Genomic DNA, 20,174 nt, shown 5'->3' on the forward strand with positions numbered 1-20,174 from the left:
ACCAAAAGCAGTTCACCAAACCCCTTATGGAAATTAACAAAACAAGGACTGTGACGTCGCCCGGTATGGCACAGCCGGGACCCCACCCTGGAGCCAGGCCCGGGGCTTATATGCGAGCACCTGGTGGCCGGACCTTTGCCCACGGGGTCTGGCAGGGCTCAGCCCGAAGCGGTGACGTGGGTCCAACCTCCTGTGGGTTCACCACCCACAGAGGTAGTAGTAGGGGGCCAGAGCAATGTGGATTGGACGGCAGTCGAAGGCAGGGGCCTCAACGACCTGATCCCCAAACACAGCAGCTAGCTGTTGGGACATGGAATGTCAATTCATTGGGGGGGGGGGGGGGGGGGGGAGCCTGAGCTTGTGCAGGAGGTTGAGAGGTACTGGCTAGAGATAGTCGGGCTCACCTCCACGCACAGCTTGGGCTCCGGAACCCAACTCAGAGAGGGGCTGGACTCTCCACTTCTCTGGAATTGCCCACGGTGAGCGGCGGCGGGCTGGTGTGTGCTTGCTTATAGCTCCACAGCTTAGCCGCCATGTGTTGGAGTTTACCCCAGTGAACGAGACTGGGTACTCCATTGTTCTACTGGGGGACTTCAACGCTCACGTGGGTGACGACAGTGACACCTGGAGGAGCGTGATTTGGAGGAACGGCCTCCCTGATCTGAACCCGAGTGGTGTTTTGTTATTGGACTTCTGTGCTAGTCATGGTTTGTCCATAACGAACACCATGTTCGAGCATAGGGGTGTCCATAAGTGCATGTGGCACCAGTACACTTTAGGTTGGAGGTCGATGATCGACTTTGTTGTCGTTTCATCTGATCTCCAGCCCTATGTCTTGGACACTCGGGTGAAGAGAGGGGCTGAGCTGTCAACTGATCACCACCTGGTGGTGAGTTGGATCCGCTGGTGGAGGAGGAAGCTGGACAGACCTGGCAGACCCAAACGTATGGTGAGGGTCTGCTGGGAACGTCTGGCCGAGCACTCGGTCAGGGAGGTCTTTAACTCTCACCTCCGGGACAGCTTCTCCCAGCTCCTGAGGGAGGCGGGGGACATTGAGTCTGAGTGGACCATGTTCTCCGCCTCCATTGCTGACGCGGCTGTTCGGAGCTGTGGCCGCAAGGTCTCCGGTGCCTGTCGTGGCAGCAATCCCCAAACCCGGTGGTGGACACCGGAAGTAAGGGATGCCGTCAAGCTGGAGTCCTATTGGACCATGTTGGCCTCTGGTACTCCTGAGGCAGCTGACAGGTATCAGAAGGCCAGGCATGCCACAGCTCGGGCAGTTGCTGAGGCAAAAACTCGGAACTGGGAGAAGTTCGGTGAGGCCACGGAATAGGACTATCGGTCGGCCTCGAAGAAATTCTGGCAAACTGTCCGGCGCCTCAGGAGGGGGGAAGCAGTACTCTGCCAACACTGTTTACAGTGCGGGTGGGGAGCTGTTGACCTCAACTGGGGATACTGTCAGGCAGTGGAAGGAATACTTTGAAGATCTCCTCAATCCCACTGTCACATCTTCCATTGAGGAAGCGGAGGCTGATGACTCGGAGGTGAACTCATCCATTACCCAAGCCAAAGTCACTGAGGTGGTTTGCAAGCTCCTCGGTGGCAAGGCACCAGGGGTGGATGAGATCCGCCCTGAGTATCTCAAGTCTCTGGATGTTGTGGGGCTATCTTGGCTGACGCACCTCTGCAACATTGCATGGCGGTTGGGGACAGTGCCTCTGGAGTGGCAGACTGGGGTGGTGGTCCCTCTTTTTAAGAAAGGGGACCGGAGTGTGTGCACCAATTATAGGGGAAATCACACTTCTCAGCCTCCCCGGGAAGGTTTACTCCAGGGTACTGGAGAGGAGAATCCGGCCAATAGTTGAACCTCGGATCCAGGAAGAACAATGCGGTTTTCGTCCTGGTCGTGGAACACTGGACCAGCTCTATACTCTTCATAGGGTGATCGAGGGTTTATGGGAGTTCACCCAACCAGTCCACATGTGCTTTGTGGATCTGGAGAAGGCATTCGACCGTGTCCCTCATGGTATTCTGTGGGGGGGTGCTTCGGGAGTATGGGGTTCGGGGCTCTTTGCTAAGGGCTGTCCGGTCCCTGTACGAACGGAGCAGGAGTCTGGTCCGCATTGCCGGCAGTAAGTCAGACCCGTTCCCAGTGCATGTTGGACTCCAGCAGGGCCGCCCTTTGTCACCGGTTCTGTTCATAATTTTTATGGACAGAATTTCTAGGCACAGCCAGGGGCCGGAAGGAGTCCTGTTTGGGAACCACAGGATTTCATCTCTGCTTTTTGCGGATGATATTGTTCTGTTGGCTTCTTCAAACCAGGACCTTCAGCATGCACTGGGGTGGTTTGCAGTCGAGTGTGAAGCGGCTGGGATGAGAATCAGCACCTCCAAGTCCGAGGCCATGGTTCTCGACCGGAAAAGGGTGGCTTGCCCTCTCCAGGTTGGTGGAGAAGTCCTGCCTCAAGTGGAGGAGTTTCAGTATCTCGGGCTCTTGTTCACGAGTGAGGGATGGATGGAGTGTGAGATCGACAGGCAGATCAGTGCAGCCTCCGCAGTGATGCAGTTGCTTTACCGGTCTGTCGTGGTGAAGCCAAAAGGCGAAGCTCTTGATTTACCGGTTGATCTACGTTACGACTCTCACCTATGGTAATGAGCTTTGGGTAATGACCGAAAGAACAAGATCGCAGATACAAGCGGCCAAAATGAGTTTCCTTCACAGGGTGGCTGGGTGCTCCCTTAGAGATAGGGTGAGAAGCACAGTCACTCGGGAGGAGCTCGGAGTAGAGCCGCTGCTCCTCCACATTGAGAGGAATCAACTGAAGCGGCTCGGGCAGCTCTTTCGGATGCCTCCTGAACACCTCCCTGGGGAGGTGTTCCAGGCATGTCCCCCCGGGAGGAGGCCCTGGGGAAGACCCAGGACACGCTGGAGGGACTATGTCTCTCGGCTGGCCTGGGAACGCCTCGGTGTTCTTCCCAAGGAGCTGGCCAAGGTGTCTGGGGAGAGGGAAGTTTGGGCTTCCATGCTCAGACTGCTGCCTCCGCGACCCGGTTCCAGATAAGCGGATGAAGATGAGAAGTTAAACCTTGGTTTCATCAAACCATAACACATTTTCCCCCACATGCTTTTGGGAGAGGGTTACTTTTTTTTTTTGAAAAATTTAGCCCGGCCTGGATGTTTTTCTTTGACCCTACCTCATAGTCCAGACATATGGAGAATACAGGAGATTTTTATCACATGTAGTACACAACCAGTACTTGTCAGAAATTCCTGCAGCTCCTTCAGTGTTGCTGTAGGCCTCTTGGCAGCTTCTCTGACCAGTTTTCGTCTTGTCTTTTCCATCGATTTTGGAGGGACATCCAGTTCTCGGTAATGTCACTGTTGTCCTATATTTTCTCCACTTCTTGATGACTGTCTTCACTGTGCTCCATGATATATCTAATGCCGTGGAAATGTTTTTGTACCCTTCTTCTGATTGATACCTTTGATGCTTTGTAAGCTCTCTGTGAACCATGGCTTTTGCAGGAGGATGCAACTGAGTAAATGTCTGAACTTTATTTAGGGTTAATCAGAGTACTTTTAATTGATGGCAGGTGTGAACCCAAAGATTGAATGCTGTAATTAAATCAAAAGGTGCTTCAACAAAGTATTAGTTTAAGGGTGTACACACTTATGCAACCAGCTTATGTTTATTCTTTGTTTTTCCCTCTTACAGATTTGTTTGATTTTCAATTGAATTGTACAGGTTATAGGTCACATCAAAAGTGGGAAAAGTTTTGAAATTATTTATTGTGGTCACTTTTTTTTTTATTTTTACATCAGAAAGCTCCATCATTTTAACTGGGCGTGTACCCTTTTTATATCCACTGTAAATCGTTACTTGTATGGTGGTAATTAATGACTACTTAAGATCAAAAGAAAAAAATTAATCATCTTGTTTCAAACATCACTATAAGGATACATATTTTAAAACAGTCATATAACATGACCAATAAAGCTCAAAGTACAGGTCATGTTTAGCCAAAACTGTAATAACTACCATATTTGACAACTTTAAAATCATGCAATGTCTCCGAGTTAGTGCACTTGTAGGTCTTAAATGTAACTGAATAAGTAAAGATCTTCCCACACTGATCAGCGATACAGCTTCTCTCCTGTGTGAACACACTGGTGTCGTTGGAGATGACTCTGCTGAGTAAAACTCTTCCCACACTGTGAGCAATGATACGGCTTCTCTCCTGTATGAATGCGCTGGTGTATTTGGACAGTACTCTGTTGAGTAAAACTCTTCCCACACTGTAAGCAGTGATACGGCTTCTCTCCTGTGTGAACACGCTGGTGCTTTTGGAGATCACTCTGCTGAGTAAAACTCTTCCCACACTGTGAGCAGTAATATGGCTTCTCTCCTGTGTGAATGCGCTGGTGTCGTTGGAGATGACTCCGATGAGTAAAACTCTTTCCACACTGTGAGCACTGATACGGCTTCTCTCCTGTGTGAATGCGCTGATGTCGCTGGAGAGGACTCCGATGAGTAAAACTCTTCCCACACTGTGAGCACTGATACGGCTTCTCTCCTGTGTGAGTGCGCTGGTGTATTTGGAGCGTACTCTGTTGAGTAAAACTCTTTCCACAGTGTGAGCAGTGATACGGCTTCTCTCCTGTGTGAATGCGCTGGTGTCTTTGGAGAGCACTCTGTTCAGTAAAACTCTTCCCACACTGTGAGCAGTGATACGGCTTCTCTCCTGTGTGAATGCCCTGGTGTCGTTGGAGGTGACTCCGATGAGTAAAACTCTTCTCACACTGTGAGTAGTGATACGGCTTCTCTCCTGTGTGAATGTGCTTGTGTCGTTGGAGAGTACTCTGATGAGTAAAACTCTTCCCACACTGTGAGCAGTGATACGGCTTCTCTCCTGTGTGAATGCGGTTGTGTCGTTGGAGAGTACTCTGTTCAGTAAAACTCTTCCCACACTGTAAGCAGTGATACGGCTTCTCTCCTGTGTGAATGCGCTGGTGTCGTTGGAGAGCACTCTGTTGAGTAAAACTCTTCCCACACTGTGAGCAGCGATACGGCTTCTCCCCTGTGTGAATGCGCCAGTGTCGTCGTAGAGCACTCTGTTTAGTAAAATTCTTCCCACACTGTGAGCAGTGATGTGGCTTTCCTCCTGTGTGAATGTGCTGGTGTGTCTTGAGTGCATTCTGATGACCAAAACTCTTTCCACAGTCTGAGCAGTGGTGAATTTCCTTCTGTAGATCATGAGAAGTGTCAGAACTGAGAGTATCAGTTGATGTTGGCTGATGAATGGAGCATTTGGAGGGGATCTGAAGCTCATATTTAATATCTCCTGATTCCCAAAGTCTCACATACTCTTCATTGTGGCATCTCTGGATCTGTTTGTTGAGGTAAATCTGAGATGCACAGGAACGAGGACATGTAGAGCAGGAAAAGACTTGAAGCAGAGCGTTCTTTACTTCTGGAGAAATGAAAGGACAAAAATATCAAACTGAAATAAAATGCAACAAGATTATAAAATGTAACAATACTAACCCAATGTAAGGAGTGTTTTTACTGAACCTCAAACATTCAAGATTCTACATGCATGAAGACAGACCAAAAAAAAAAAGTTTGAGGACTAAGATATAGCAGCCTCTAGCTTGGAATACTGGGAGATTCAATGAGGTGCTGGAATAGCAGCTACGCACAGTCCCATGGGTCTAAGCAACCAAAAGGGAGTTGTTGGTTCCTGTTGGACATCATGTCAACTCTATGTAATGGTAAGCCTAGCCTTATTTACATCTCGTCCAGGATTGAGAAGGAAACTCAGCCCTAGCATTCAAGGTTCTGAAAGATACAACAATGGGCCTTATTCATCAAACTGGACAGGAACAGATATTTGCAAATAGTTTCTAGTAGCATTTCCACAAACAAGTCTGTATTTTTTTTTCCTATATGGATTTTATATATGGCTTAGGTTGTCAAGTTTAAAACACTTAATTCCAAGTATACACAAATTTAATGAAATTAAGTTTTGTGGGATTTTGTGAAACCCAGTTGATTTCTATTAATGCAACTGATGAAAGAAAGAAAGCCAACATCCATAAATTAAGACATAAGAATGGTCATTTAATTTTAAAAAATGTAGGCGTATCAAAAAGGGACACACCGCAACAGTTCAGATGGCATTCAAGTAGGTCTGCAGCAGTATAGGAATTTCCTTACTGTAGTATTTGAAGAATGTCATGGTGTGGTTTGTCGTACTAAAGCAAACCAAACCTCCATGTTTTTAATGATTAATTCATCAGACGCTATTTGTTCCTTAACATGTTGAAGTTCTTCAGCTGCAAGAGTTTAAGGAGTTAAAAATAAATATAATTAAAAAGATTATTTCTCCATGGCATGATTTGTGGAATTATTGAATTCCATAAATACTAAAATGTTATTGCTTGTTAAATTGCTGGATAATAACCATCACATGTGCTCCTGAAATAAAGCAAATGTGTTCCAATTGACTTGTATAATGGTTAATGGGTTTGACTGACATCTGTCTTTGCCAATTAACAACTTCACTTGGTTCAGGCACACTGCATGCGTGTTTTCAACTAACTTCTCTCCAATCAGATGGTTGCATCCCCCCCCCCATGTTTCTGTAATATAATGAGGTCTAACAGCATTATCTGACATTGTGTGTTTAAATGTGACAGAGCATATGTTTCACCCCCCGATTTCTCCCCAGTTTTCTCCCTAATTTAGCCATGGCCAATTCCCACCCATCAGACTGCTCTCCACTATCACAAAACAGCTACCAACCAGAAAGGGCAATCACGTGCTTCCTCCGAGACAAGTAACACCAGCTGACGACATCTTTTACTCATACAATGTCAGGGAGCGGCAAAGCACACTCGGAGGAAAGTCCAATCCACTCACTTTTTATTAATGTGCTCTCACACACCCATGACTGGCTGGTGTAAGTGACAGGACAGGGAAGAGAGAGCATGCCATCTCTCCCTCCCAGAGAGCCCAGACAATTTTGATCTCTTGAGCTCCCAACCACAGATGACTGTGGCATCATCAGAATTTAAAAGCGGTAATATCTGGATGATGGGGAAAACACTTTTCTGCTGTGACACTTGGGATCCATAGGCCATGCATTTTACACTACTTCTGGTTAAATTGGGCATGATGAATAAAACTACAACAAATATTTTGGGGTTTACGATAGAGTCAGTTTCGCAATAGCAAGAGATGCAGTGGGCTGACTCCACGTGTCTCAAAGGAAGCCAATAGACTTCACCCTCTCTTGTTGGTCACTGTCATATGATAGAGAAGACAGAAGACCTATCTGGTTGGTGGAACGGGCCAAAATGAATTCTCTGGAAGTGTGTTCTGGTTATTGCAGACTGCACTGTACAACAGCTTTCATCCCAGAAACAGTGTTAGGCTCAGAAATGTGTCACAAGATGATGCAGAAAATAACCTCTATAACCTCTGAGACAAAAGTAACACCTTGCTGTCTGGATGTTCCTGTAGGTGCAGGACTGAGTTCTTTGGTGTACTCCTCTTCATACCACACCAAGAGCTCCTGTCCTGGGTTAATGGGTCGACAGCAAAGATACAGAATTCCCCCTTGATACCGAAATGCCACAAGATTCTGTTCATCATCATTACGGGCACAATTCACATACCTAAAAGAGAGTGAGGCAACGTTCCAGAAAAGGTAAAAATCAGATCAGTCTCACAGACTTGGAGAAAGCAAGGCAGAGATATCAGTGACATGAAGATAAAAGTTCTTCCAACAAATGAAAAGCTGTAAAACCAAATCATTAAAATGACCCAACAACTGGTACATTCCTCACCTCATCCAATTCACATGCATCTCTCTTTTGGCGTCAATGTATTCTTCACACTGCATGCTCCTGTATACCTGTAGAAAAATACCACATTTACATTTTCTTCACTAAAATCAATCTATGCCTTAAAATAAGGTGTACAGAAATGAGAATGATGGCTCATGCCAATATTATATTAAGCCTCATGAAGGCTGAATTAATAATAATAATAATAATACATTTATATTGCGCCCTTTCTCATACCCAAGGTCGCTTTACAATTTTTTTTTTTTTGGGGGGGGAGGGGGGGGGGGGGGGTCCACCAAAAGGTGGTCAGGATGTCGTTCCAATGGTGTAGCAGCCACAGTCCCACCAAAAGGTGCATGAAAACAAGTCCCATACCGCCTGCACAGTTGCCAGGCAACACCACCCGGAACACCGCACCATAGATCCACAAAGCGAGCACAGAAGCACCGCTACGCAGAGTGGTGGTATGTCTCGCACAGTCGCTGCGATGGCACTGAGCAACATCGCTAGGAACACCACGCCAAGCATAAAAGCACCGCCACACAGCGCTGGACAACGCTGTTGTTAAAAAGAACAATGAGCTCACTGCAGTCCATAGCGAGGAACACAGGCATCACCCACGGCAAACCAAGGCCTGGAGGGAACCAACGCCTAAAACTGGGTTCGGAGGTACACCACAACTGGCAGACAAAACACTGAAACAAAAACAAACTACACAAACAAAGAAAAACAAAAGGGAAAATAAAAAAAAATTAAAACGCTCCGGTGAGAACCGGCAGCCAGAATGCGCACAGCATACTCTCAACCAGAAACGGAAAAATACTGATGGAACCCGGAATTAAAGGTTCTTGACTAAGATTCACAAAATAGACGACAAGCTCCAAGACGAATTTAGTAATTTTACGTGGTCTTCTTATCTATCGGAAAATGCAGGCAAGGCTTTATCAGAATTTAGGCAAGGGAAAGGTTTCTCATAAAAGGCTTTATGTCTGACATGGCAAAGCTATGCTGTGAATCAGACCTCTCTGATAAATATCTGTCCCTTATGTTTTGGTCTCTAAACAGACAGCTACAAAAATGCACAACTTCAAAGTCACTCCTGTCCCTAAACTGATTTTATATAAAATATTTTGGATTTGTACAAGTAATATTTGCCATAAATGTTTGGGAGCTAAATGTTGGTTTAGTTCAGTGTAGCAGTATTTCTTGTTAATTTAAATAAATTACTGCCACCTTATTGTGGTGGAGGGGTTTGTGTGCTTGAATGATCCAAGCAGCTATGTTGTCAGGGGCATTATGCCCCTGTCAGGGTTTCCCAAGGCAGACAGGTCCTAGGTGACAGGCCAGACTAAGAGCAGTTCACCAAAACCCCTATGGAGAAAAAAACCGAGGACCGTGACGTCGCCCGGTATGACACAGCCGGGACCCCACCCTGGAGCCAGGCCCGGGGTTGGGGCTCGTATGCGAGCGCTTGGGCCTTTGCCCATGGGGCCTGGCCGGGCTCAGCCCGAAGAGCTGACGTGGGCCCGACCTCCTGTGGGTTCACCACCCACAGAGGTAGCAGTAGGGGACTGGTGCAGTGTGGATTGGGTGGCAGTCAAAGGCAGGGGCCTCGACAACCTGATCCCCGGACACAGCGGCTGGCTGTTGGGACATGGAATGTCACTTCGCTGGGGGGGGAAAGAGCCTGAGCTTGTGCGGAAGGTTGAGAGGTACCAGCTAGAGATAGTCGGGCTCACCTCCACGCACAGCTTGGGCTCTGGAACCCAGCTCCTCGAGAGGGGCTGGACTCTCCACTTCTCTGGAGTCGCCCATGGTGAGCGGCGGCGGGCTGGTGTGGGCTTGCTTATAGCTCCCCAGCTCAGCCGCCATGTGTTGGAGTTTACCCCAGTGAACGAGAGGGTCGCCTCTCTGCGCCTTCGGATTGGGGAGAAGGCTCTTGCTGTTGTTTGTGCCTACGGCCCAAATAGCAGTATAGAGTATCCGGCCTTCTTGGAGTCCCTGGGAGAGGTGCTGAGGGGTGCTCAGACTGGGGACTCCATTGTGCTACTGGGGGACTTCAATGCTCATGTGGGCGACGACAGTGACACCTGGAGGGGCGTGGTTGGGAGGAACGGCCTCCCCGATCTGAACCCGAGTGGTGTTTTGTTATTGGACTTCTGTGCTAGTCACGGTTTGTCCATAACGAGCACCATGTTCGAGCATAGGGGTGTCCATAAGTGTACGTGGCACCAGGACACCTTAGGTCGGAGGTCGATGATAGACTTTGTTGTCGTTTCATCTGATCTCCAGCCCTATGTCTTGGACACTCGGGTGAAGAGAGGAGCTGAGCTGTCAACTGATCACCACCTGGTGGTGAGTTGGATCCGCTGGCAGAGGAGGAAGCTGGACAGACCTGGCAGGCCCAAACGTATGGTGAGGGTCTACTGGGAACGTCTGGCCGAGCACTCTGTTGGGGAGGTCTTTAACTCCCACCTCCGGGAGAGCTTTTCCCAGCTTCCGAGGGAGGCGGGGGACATTGAGTCTGAGTGGACCATGTTCTCTACCTCCATTGTGGACGCAGCTGTGGCCTCAAGGTCTCCGGTGCCTGTCGTGGCGGCAATCCCCGAACCCGGTGGTGGACACCGGAAGTAAGGGATGCCGTCAAGCTGAAGGAGTCTTATCGGGCCATGTTGACCTCCAGGACTTCTGAGGCAGCTGACGGGTATCAGCAGGCCAGGTGTGCTGCAGCTTGGGCAGTTGCGGAGGCAAAAACTCGGAACTGGGAGGAGTTCGGGGAGGCCATGGAGAAGGACTATCGGTCGACCTCGAAGAAATTCTGGCAAACCATCCGGCGCCTCAGGAGGGGGAAGCAGTACTCTGCCAGCACTGTTTACAGTGCGGGTGGGGAGGTATTGACCTCGACTGGGGACATTGTCGGGCGGTGGAAGGAATACTTTGAGGATCTCCTCAATCCCACCGTCATGTCTTCCATTGAGGACACTGAGGCTGATGACTCAGAGGTGGACTTGTCCATTACCCAAGCCGAAGTCACTGAGGTGGTTTGCAAGCTCCTCGGTGGCAAGGCACCGGGGGTGGAAGAGATCCGCTCTGAGTATCTCAAGTCTCTGGATGTTGTGGGGCTGTCTTGGTTGACACGCCTCTGCAACATCGCGTGACGGTCGGGGACAGTGCCTCTGGAGTGGCACACTGGGGTGGTGGTCCCTCTTTTTAAGAAAGGGGACCGAGAACATGCTCCAATTATAGGGGAATCGCACTTCTCAGCCTCCCAGGGAAGGTTTACTCCAGGGTACTGGAGAGGAGAATTTGGCCAATAGTCGAACCTTGGATCCAGGAGGAACAATGCGGTTTTCATCCTGATCGCGGAACACTGGACCAGCTCTATACCCTTCATAGGGTGCTCGAGGGTTCATGGGAGTTTGCCCAACCAGTCCACATGTGCTTTGTGGATCTGGAGAAGGCATTCGACCATGTCCCCTGTGGTATTCTGTGGGGGGTGCTTCGGGAGTATGGGGTTCGGGGCTCTTTGCTAAGGGCTGTCCGGTCCCTGTACGAACGGAGCAGGAGTCTAGTTCGCATTGCCAGCAGTAAGTCAGACCTGTTCCCAGTGCATGTTGGACTCCGGCAGGGCTGCCCTTTGTCACCGGTTCTGTTCATAATTTTTATGGACAGAATTTCTAGGTGCAGCCAGGGGCCAGAAGGAATCCTGTTTGGGAACCACAGGATTTCATCTCTGCTTTTTGCGGATGATGATGTCCTGTTGGTTTCTTCAAACCAGGACCTTCAGCATGCACTGGGGTGGTTTGCAGTCGAGTGTGAAGCGGCTGGGATGAGAATCAGCACCTCCAAGTCCGAGGCCATGGTTCTCGACCGGAAAAGGGTGGCTTGCCCTCTCCAGGTTGGTGGAGAAGTCCTGCCTCAAGTGGAGGAGTTTCAGTATCTCGGGATCTTGTTCACGAGTGAGGGAAGGATGGAGTGCGAGATCGACAGGTGGATCGGTGCAGCCTCCGCAGTGATGCGGTTGCTTTACCGGTCTGTCGTGGTGAAGAAGGAGCTGAGCCAAAAGGCGAAGCTCTCAATTTACCGATCGATCTACATTCCGACTCTCACCTCTGGTCATGAGCTTTGGGTAATGACAAAGAACAAGATCGCGGATACAAGCGGCAGAAATGAGTTTCCTTTGCAGGGTGGCTGGGCGCTCCCTTAGAGATAGGGTGAGAAGCACAGTCACTCCGGAGGAGCTCGGAGTAGAGCCGCTGCTCCTCCACATCGAGAGGAATCAGCTGAGGTGGCTAGGGCATCTTTTTCGGATGCCTCCTGGACGCCTCCCTGGGGAGGTGTTCCAGGCATGTCCCCCTGGCAGGAGGCCCCGGGGAAGACCCAGGACACGCTGGAGGGACTATGTCTCTCGGCTGGCCTGGGAATGCCTCGGTGTCCTTCCCGAGGAGCTGGCCGAGGTGTCTGGGGAAAGGGAAGTTTGGGCTTCCCTGCTTAGACTGCTGCCTCTGCGACCTGGTCCCGGATAAAGCAGAAGATGATGAGACGAATTTTAAATTTACTTTTAGTCTTAGACATATACTGAAAATTGTAGTTACGTTTTAATCTTTTTTTTTTGCCAAGATTTAATCAGAGGAACTAAATTTTAATTTTAGTCTAATTCTAGTCAAATGTTTGTCATAATTTTTAAGGTTATTGGGCTGTTACAGCAGGGGTATTGCCAGATGTGGGCCTGTCATTTCAGGTTCACATGACATTCTGTCGCATGTCCCAGACCCAGTGAAATGTAACTGAATTGTCTTGGCCAGCCCTAAGGGTCCCATCTGCATCTCATCATTGCTGAGGAGTGTGCTCCCATCACCCAATCAAGCATCCAGCCAGAACAGGTCATGATATTTTTTAACCATATTAACATGCCATTGTTGTGTATTATGCCTGATGTCAAGACTCTCGTCTCTGCGAGCCTACCACACAGATTTAATACTCGTGTCATTTTTAGGGCATACCTAACAACCGGCATTTTCTCTCTCTCCCTCCCTCCCCCCAATCTGTTCCTCTGAGTTACATGTTGGTCCTGGGATTGAGATGCTGGCCTCTTCTGCCCCTCTGACCTGCTTGATCCATCCTGGTGCCCTGTGTCTGGTCGGAGTTTTATCACATCGCTCCTGTGAAGGACGGCCCCATGAGGACAGTTGAGGGTTACACCTGGAGGATGCTCTGGACTTACAGTAATGCTTTTATGGCTGAGGACTACAGTTGACTTGCTAACTTTAGGACTGCAGTTGTCATGAACAGTTTTGCACTCAAGTTTCCATCAATGAAGAGTTACATCAATGAAACTGTCTTCATGTGAAAACTGTTAATGTTATAGTCATGCTGTCTGTTCTTGCCCAAATGAGGATGGGTTCCCTTTTGAGTCTGGTTCCTCTCGAGGTTTCTTCCTCATGTCGTCTGAGGGAGTTTTTCCTTGCCACCATCGCCACAGGCTTGTTCATTGGGGATAGATTAGGGGCAAAATTAGCTCATGTTTTAAGTCGTTCAAATTCTGTAAAGCTGCTTTGCGACAATGTTTATTGTTAAAAGCGCTATACAAATAAACTTGACAGCATGCCGTGTACGTGTTCTCACTGGTTAAATCACAACCATGTTAGCTAAAGCTGTATGCAGCAGTGAAACAAAATCCAAATCGGGTGAATCCAACCAAACGGGCCATGATGCAACAAGAGGCGAGTTACCTCATGGAACATGGCTTAGCTGTTCCCAGTGTCTCCCCAGTAGCTGTCTATGGAGCTCCCCCTGTGTGCTGGTCCCAAAGCCCGACAATACTCCTTGTTTATGTAAAGACTATCGCCAAATTGATGCCATCACTAAACCTGGCTCCTTTCCACTCCCTAGGATAGAGGATTGTACAGACCAAGTAGGCTCAGCCAAATTTGTCACAAAACTGGACTTACTTAAAGGTTAGTTTTTTTTTTTTTCTTTTTTATCAGACATCTGATAAAAAAGAAAAAAAAAAAAAACTAACTATATATAATATAAGACATAATGAACGTAATCGAAAGATTACTTAAAGGTTACTGGCAGATTCCTTTCACACACATTATATATAGCGGTAAAGGATCACTGGAGGAGTAGCACCTTTCCTAGTGGCCTTAATAGGTGTCCTAGACTGGTCTCCCCACATCCAGCACCTTGTGAAGCACAATACATAGTCACTCATGAGCTGACCACACCAGCCTCTCCATGGTGAAGATCGACCATGGTGCCCCTGTTACCATCAGAGAACATGGTGGATCTAGGGGAGGGAACCCCAAAATACAAACCCACCATCTTGCCATCCAGATGGTATGAAAGTACATAACACATGTGGAACACTGGGTCCCATTTGCAGTCAGTCAGTCAGTCAAGGATATGGTATTTTTCCACTGCGTCTGACTCACCTCCAGTTGTCTTGCACTGCTTGCCACTGGATCCAGGTGGGGAAGAAGAGAGGGTGCATTAGCTGGTGCGCAACAGCTACATCACCATTAAAACAAGCCTGTGCACAGGAGTTTTGTGGCTTGAAAGCCCAGTGGCGATGGGTAATTTGGCAAAGCGACAGACATCGGATAATCCTGGGAGTCAGTCATAAGCCTGAACACTGGCGGTCTGGAATATTGGTCGCTTTGTCCACACCATATGGAGCAACGTGGCAATTCAGCAGCACTCCAGGTCTCAGACCAGCTCTGTTTAGAGAGGTCACTGCTCTCCCCAGTCTGGGGAAGGGGCTAGAAAAGGTACCCTAAAAAATTGGTTGCTCCCATTAAACCCAGTCAGCATACTGCAGTTAATGGGTTATCCCAATTTGCGGTCAAACCAATCTTACACTTACGACTTGGAATGTACACACACTTGATAATACACAGACACCAATCCATCACACAGCCTTGGTAGGCTTGGAACTCCAGTGCGACTCCATAGATCTTGCTGTGCTTTGTGAAACGTGGTCAACTAACAGAGGATACCTCAGGCTATACGTTCTTTTGGAGTGGTCTTCCAGCTAGTATGAAGCAGCTCCATGGAGCGTCCATCGCTATAAAGACATCCATTGCCTGTAACCTTCCATCTCTACCACAAGCTGTAAATGAGTGTTTGATCACATTTCGTTTGCCTCTGGAAAATAAGCGCTTCCTCACCTTGACTGGGGCATATGCGCCAACTATGACAATGTGGCAACAAAACAGTTTTATGCAAATCTTAGCAATTTAAATCATCAAAACACCAGTTGAAGACAAGCTAGTAGACTTAGATGATTTCAATGCACGCGTTGGAACTCATTATCTAGCCTGGCCGAATACTATTGGTTGGCATGGAGTTGGAAAATGCAATTCAAAACACCATGCTCTTGCTCTCCTTATGCCACAAACAATCTTACCATCTCTAACACTCTCTTCCAATTACCAGACAAATATAAAATGACCTGGATGCACCCTCGTAGCAAACATTGGCACCAGATCGATCACGTAATTGCCAGAAGCAGTGATGTCACCCTGACAAGAGTAATGAGAGGTGCAGAGTGCAGCACTGATTATTGATTAGTTCGCACTTTCTTGAAGCTTAAAATAAAACCACCTATTAGAAAAAGCTTTAAGCCTGCCAAAAACTTGACATAGGAAAGCTTAAAAAAAAAAAAAAAAAAAACAGCTCAAAGAGAGGCACTTGCACACGCTATGAATGAGGCTCTCGAGAGTGAACAAGTGCCTGAAGAAGTAAATGAAGAATGGTCTTCTCTGCAAGCTACAGTGTTCAACACAGCTTACAACATCCTTGGACCCGCAAACAGGAAGCAACCTGACTGGTTTGTGGAAACCATCGAAGGGCTACAGCACCTTATAGATCACAAAAACACAGCACTTCGTAAGATGCTAAGCTGAAACACTGGGGCTACCATTTCAGAGCCCGCATCTTCATGATCTTCACTTCAAAGAAAGACACAGCAGCTCAAAAATGACTGGCTGATAAACAAAGCACATCAAATCCAGTCCTATGCTGAAGGGAAGGACTTGAGAAATTTCTATCATGCAATAAATGAGCTTTATGGCCCCTCCAGTCACGGTGCAGCACCTTTGCTATCTTCTGATGGCCAAACCCTGGTTACCAGTCATGAAGACATCCTCAAACGCTGGTTAGAACACTTCAGTGTGTTATTGAATTGCCCATCTACAGCTAGTGTTGATAGCATAGAATCCATTGCTCAAAAACCTACTTTCAATAGCCTTTCTACTCCACCTACCAAGGAGGAAGTCCAAAAAGCAGTAAACGCTCTTCAAAATGGAAAAGCTACTGGCGAAGATGGCATTCCTATTGAGATTCTAAAGCACAGAGGTCAACTGCTGCTTGATAGACTACATAGCCTGTTGATGCACATTTGGAGAGTCGAAGGTATACCAGACCAGCTTAAAGATGCTCAAATAGTGACCTTATACATACAAAGGAAAAGGGAACCAGAATGACTGCAGTAATTATCATGGCATATCTCTACTTTCCACTACTGGCAAAATCCTTGCAAAAGTTATGCAGTTCCACCTAGTCACAAACATTGTAAGTATGGTATCTGAGTCTCAGTGTGGCTTCAGGAGCAATCATGGTACTACCGATATGATATTCTCTGGTCGTCAATTGCAAGAGAAGTGCATTGAGCAAAACATTGGGCTGTCTGCTGCTTCTATCAATTTAACAAAAGGCCTTTGATAGTGTACCAAGGGATGCTCTGTGGAACATCCTTGCAAAGCAAGGCATACCATCCAAGTTCATAAACATCTTAAAGCAACTACAGACAGGTATGCATGCCCGTGTGTGCATCAGTGAGAATTTTTCCAAGCGCTTCTGTGTAACTACTGGTGTTAAACAAGGATGCGCAATTGCCTCTATATTTTTACACTGTTTTTTGCAGCAATGTTAGATGACGCTTTTGCAAACTTGGATGAAGGGATTCTCATTCATTTTAGAACAGATGGTGGTATCTTCAATGTCAGGTGACATCAAGCCAAAACCAAAGTTAATCTTCAGCTTGTGTGTGATCTGCTTTTTGCCGATGACTGTGGTGTCTTTGTGCACACTGAGAACCATCTGCAAAGACTACGGAGTCATTTTATTTCTGCAGCGAAGACCTTTGGTCTTACCATAAACACCAAGAAAACAGAAGTAATGTGTCAAATACCTCCATGCCAGCAGGGTACTGCCCCAAGTGTCTTTGTAGAGGATTGTAAGCTGAAACACACTGATACCTTTACATATCTTGGGAGTGTCCTCTCCGAGGATGGGCAATTAGATAGTGAGCTCTCAAATCGTATTTCCAAGGCAAGTGCCTCCTTCAGGTGGTTGTACAGTGGTGCTTGAAAGTTTGTGAACCCTTTAGAATTTTCTATATTTCTGCATAAATGACGACCTAAAACAAATCAGATTTTCACACAAGTCCTAAAAGTAGATAAAGACAACCCAGTTAAACAAATGAGACAAATATTATACTTGGTCATTTATTTATTGAGCAAAGTGAGCCAATATTACATATCTGTGAGTGGCAAAAGTATGTGAACCTTTGCTTTCAGTATCTGGGGTGACCCCCTTGTGCAGCAATAATTGCAATTAAACGTTTGGGGTAACTGTTGATCAGTCCTGCACACCGGCTTGGAGGAATTTTAGCCTATTCCTCCGTAAAGAACAGCTTCAGCTCTGGGATGTTGGTGGACATGAACTGCTCGCTTCAAGTCCTTCCACAGCATTTCAATTGGATTAAGGTCAGGACTTTGACTTGGCCATTCCAAAACATTAACTTTATTCTTCTTTAACCATTCTTTGGTAGAATGACTTGGGTGCTAAGGGTCGCTGTCTTGCTGCATGACCCACATTCTCTTGAGATTCAGTTCATGGACAGATGTCTTGACATTTTCCTTTAGAATTTGCTGGTATAATTCAGAATTCATTGTTCCATCAATGATGGCAAGCCGTCCTGGCCCAGATGCAGCAAAACAGGCCCAAACCATGATATTATCACCACCATGTTTCACAGATGGGATAAGGTTCTTATGCTGGAATGCAGTATTTTCCTTTCTCCAAACATAACGCTTCTCATTTAAACCAAAAAGTTCTATTTTGGTCTCATCCGTCCACAAAATATTTTTCCAATAGCCTTCTGGCTTGTCCACGTGATTTTTAGCAAACTGCAGATGAGCAGCAATGTTCTTTTTGGAGAGCAGTGGCTTTCTCCTTGCAACCCTGCCATGCACACTGTTGTTGTTCAGTGTTCTTCTGATGGTGGACTCATGAACATTAACCAATGTGAGAGAGGCCTTCAGTTGCTTAGAAGTTACCCTGGGGTCCTTTGTGACCTCGCTGACTATTACATGCCTTGCTCTTGGAGTGATCTTTGTTGGTTGACCACTTTTGGGGAGGGTAACAATGGTCTTGAATTTCCTCCATTTGTACACGATCTGTCTGACTGTTGATTGGTGGAGTCCAAACTCTTTAGAGATGGTTTTGTAACCTTTTCCAGCCTGATGAGCATCTAGAACATTTTTTCTGAGGTCCTCAGAAATCTCCTTTGTTCGTGCCATGATCACAACACGTTTGTGGAAGTGTAAGATCAGACTCTGACAGATCCCTGTTCTTTAAATAAAACAGGGTGCCCACTCACACCTGATTGTTGTCGCATTGATTGAAAACACCTGACTCTAATTTCACTTTCAAATTAACTGCTAATCCTAGAGGTTCACATACTTTTGCCACTCACAGATATGTAATATTGGATTATTTTCCTCAATAAATAAATGACCAAGCAGGGCTCGACATTAACGGTTGTCCGCTTGTCCGGGACAAGTGATACTTAATGTTGGACAAGTTCATCATCTCAGTTACTTGTCCGATCAGACAAGTGCCAAAATACGCCGATATTTGGGTTACATATCAAATTTAATCAGTTTATTCACATGATTTCCGAAGCATCTCACTTGACATATTGTTTTGATGAATCACCGGATGTTTCTATTTGGAAAGAGTGATGTGCGCATGCGCAATATTCCACTTGCAAAACCGGCCAATGCCGCTTCGTGTATTTGAGCTGAAAAGTAAACGGTCGTTTATGATTGGTTTTAACTGTCTCATACACGTGGATTTGTTGACATTTCTGTTGGCGGGATCATTATTCAACTGTATATTTACGTTGAGTGTGTGGTAATTTCCAAATCTTTGAATTGTTGTTGATGGTGTTCATTATATAGCCGAGCGTGTGTGGCGGGGAATGTGCGCCTGCATGCGTGTGGATTGACGGAGTGAGGGAGGAGTGGGGAAAGTTATCTATGAAATACCAAGCTGTCAAATGGCTGCTAATTAGGTTACCGGCTGTATTAATTAACTAATTAGTAATGGGGGTTTAGGGATTTGAAACATAGGGCTCTATAATTTAGATATAATTATGGATTATTTGAAATTATTATCTTTTTTTTTTTTACCATTAAATACCATACAGGAGCCACACTGAATAATTAGACAACAACAATTAATCAGTGGAGGATGTATATTCAAAATTAATAATTTAAAAATGAAAATATAATTTTAATTTTCTGGTTTTCAATTTCTCATAAATAAATTAATGATTGATGGAGTCCAATTGATGGAGCAGAACTCAAGGGTTGATAGATGAAGAGAAACTTTATTTGTATCCATTCATCTGTGAGTCAGTAGGGGTGTGGAGGTTTTCATAAGATATATTATCTTGTCATTTGATAACTAGATTTCAGTGTATAATAATCAGTGATTTACAGTATTAATCAATTTTGTTATCAGTTGTTTTTATTTGTAGCATTGTTATTTGTTTCTCTTGTCCAAACTAGTGATCTCTCATCAAGTCATAAATTTTATGATAATGTTACTTTTTGTGATATTTGTTACTGAACTGCAGAGTACTGATCTGTGTATATTTAATGGTTAGTGTTTCTGGATCTCATAGTATAGTTATTTTGTTCTTAAAATTTTATGTTCATAACTTCTCTTAAAAAAAAAAAAAAAAAAAAAAAAAAAAGGCATACACACGAACACAAGACCTTCACACACCCTGCATTGTACAGTCCCTTTAAAACAAGAAGCATTTAGTGCAGTTCTGGCTCTTGGGTAAAAGCAGTTTTTCAGTCTATAGACCCCTTGCACTGATGTCACATTTACGCTAGCAGCCATCACTACCCTATACCTGGGGGACAAGCGAACTTCGTTTACATACTATTCACATACTGAAACCAAGTGAAGATGTCCAGCATCTGTTGCTGATGTCCAAAGAAAACTACAGCAAAAAAAA

At 46.2% G+C, this 20,174-nt stretch overlaps 1 protein-coding gene across 3 annotated transcripts in view; it reads right to left on the minus strand.

Moving 5' to 3' along the window:
• Nucleotides 1–340: 340 nt before the first annotated feature.
• The window catches only part of LOC132871004 (gastrula zinc finger protein XlCGF26.1-like), an 89,511-nt gene continuing 69,677 nt past the window's right edge, over nucleotides 341–20,174 (minus strand). For all 3 annotated transcript variants that reach the window (XM_060905149.1, XM_060905146.1, XM_060905147.1), the window contains 3 exons: nucleotides 7,853–7,920; nucleotides 7,503–7,681; nucleotides 341–5,472 (listed from right to left, as the gene is read on the minus strand). In XM_060905149.1, coding sequence (XP_060761132.1) covers nucleotides 4,136–5,472; nucleotides 7,503–7,681; nucleotides 7,853–7,908 — 1,572 coding nt within the window. In that variant the 5' untranslated portion in view covers nucleotides 7,909–7,920 and the 3' untranslated portion in view covers nucleotides 341–4,135. The remainder of the gene's footprint in view (nucleotides 5,473–7,502; nucleotides 7,682–7,852; nucleotides 7,921–20,174) is intronic.

This window comes from Neoarius graeffei, chromosome 22 (assembly GCF_027579695.1).
Source record: "Neoarius graeffei isolate fNeoGra1 chromosome 22, fNeoGra1.pri, whole genome shotgun sequence".
Taxonomy (NCBI): Eukaryota; Metazoa; Chordata; class Actinopteri; order Siluriformes; family Ariidae; genus Neoarius; species Neoarius graeffei.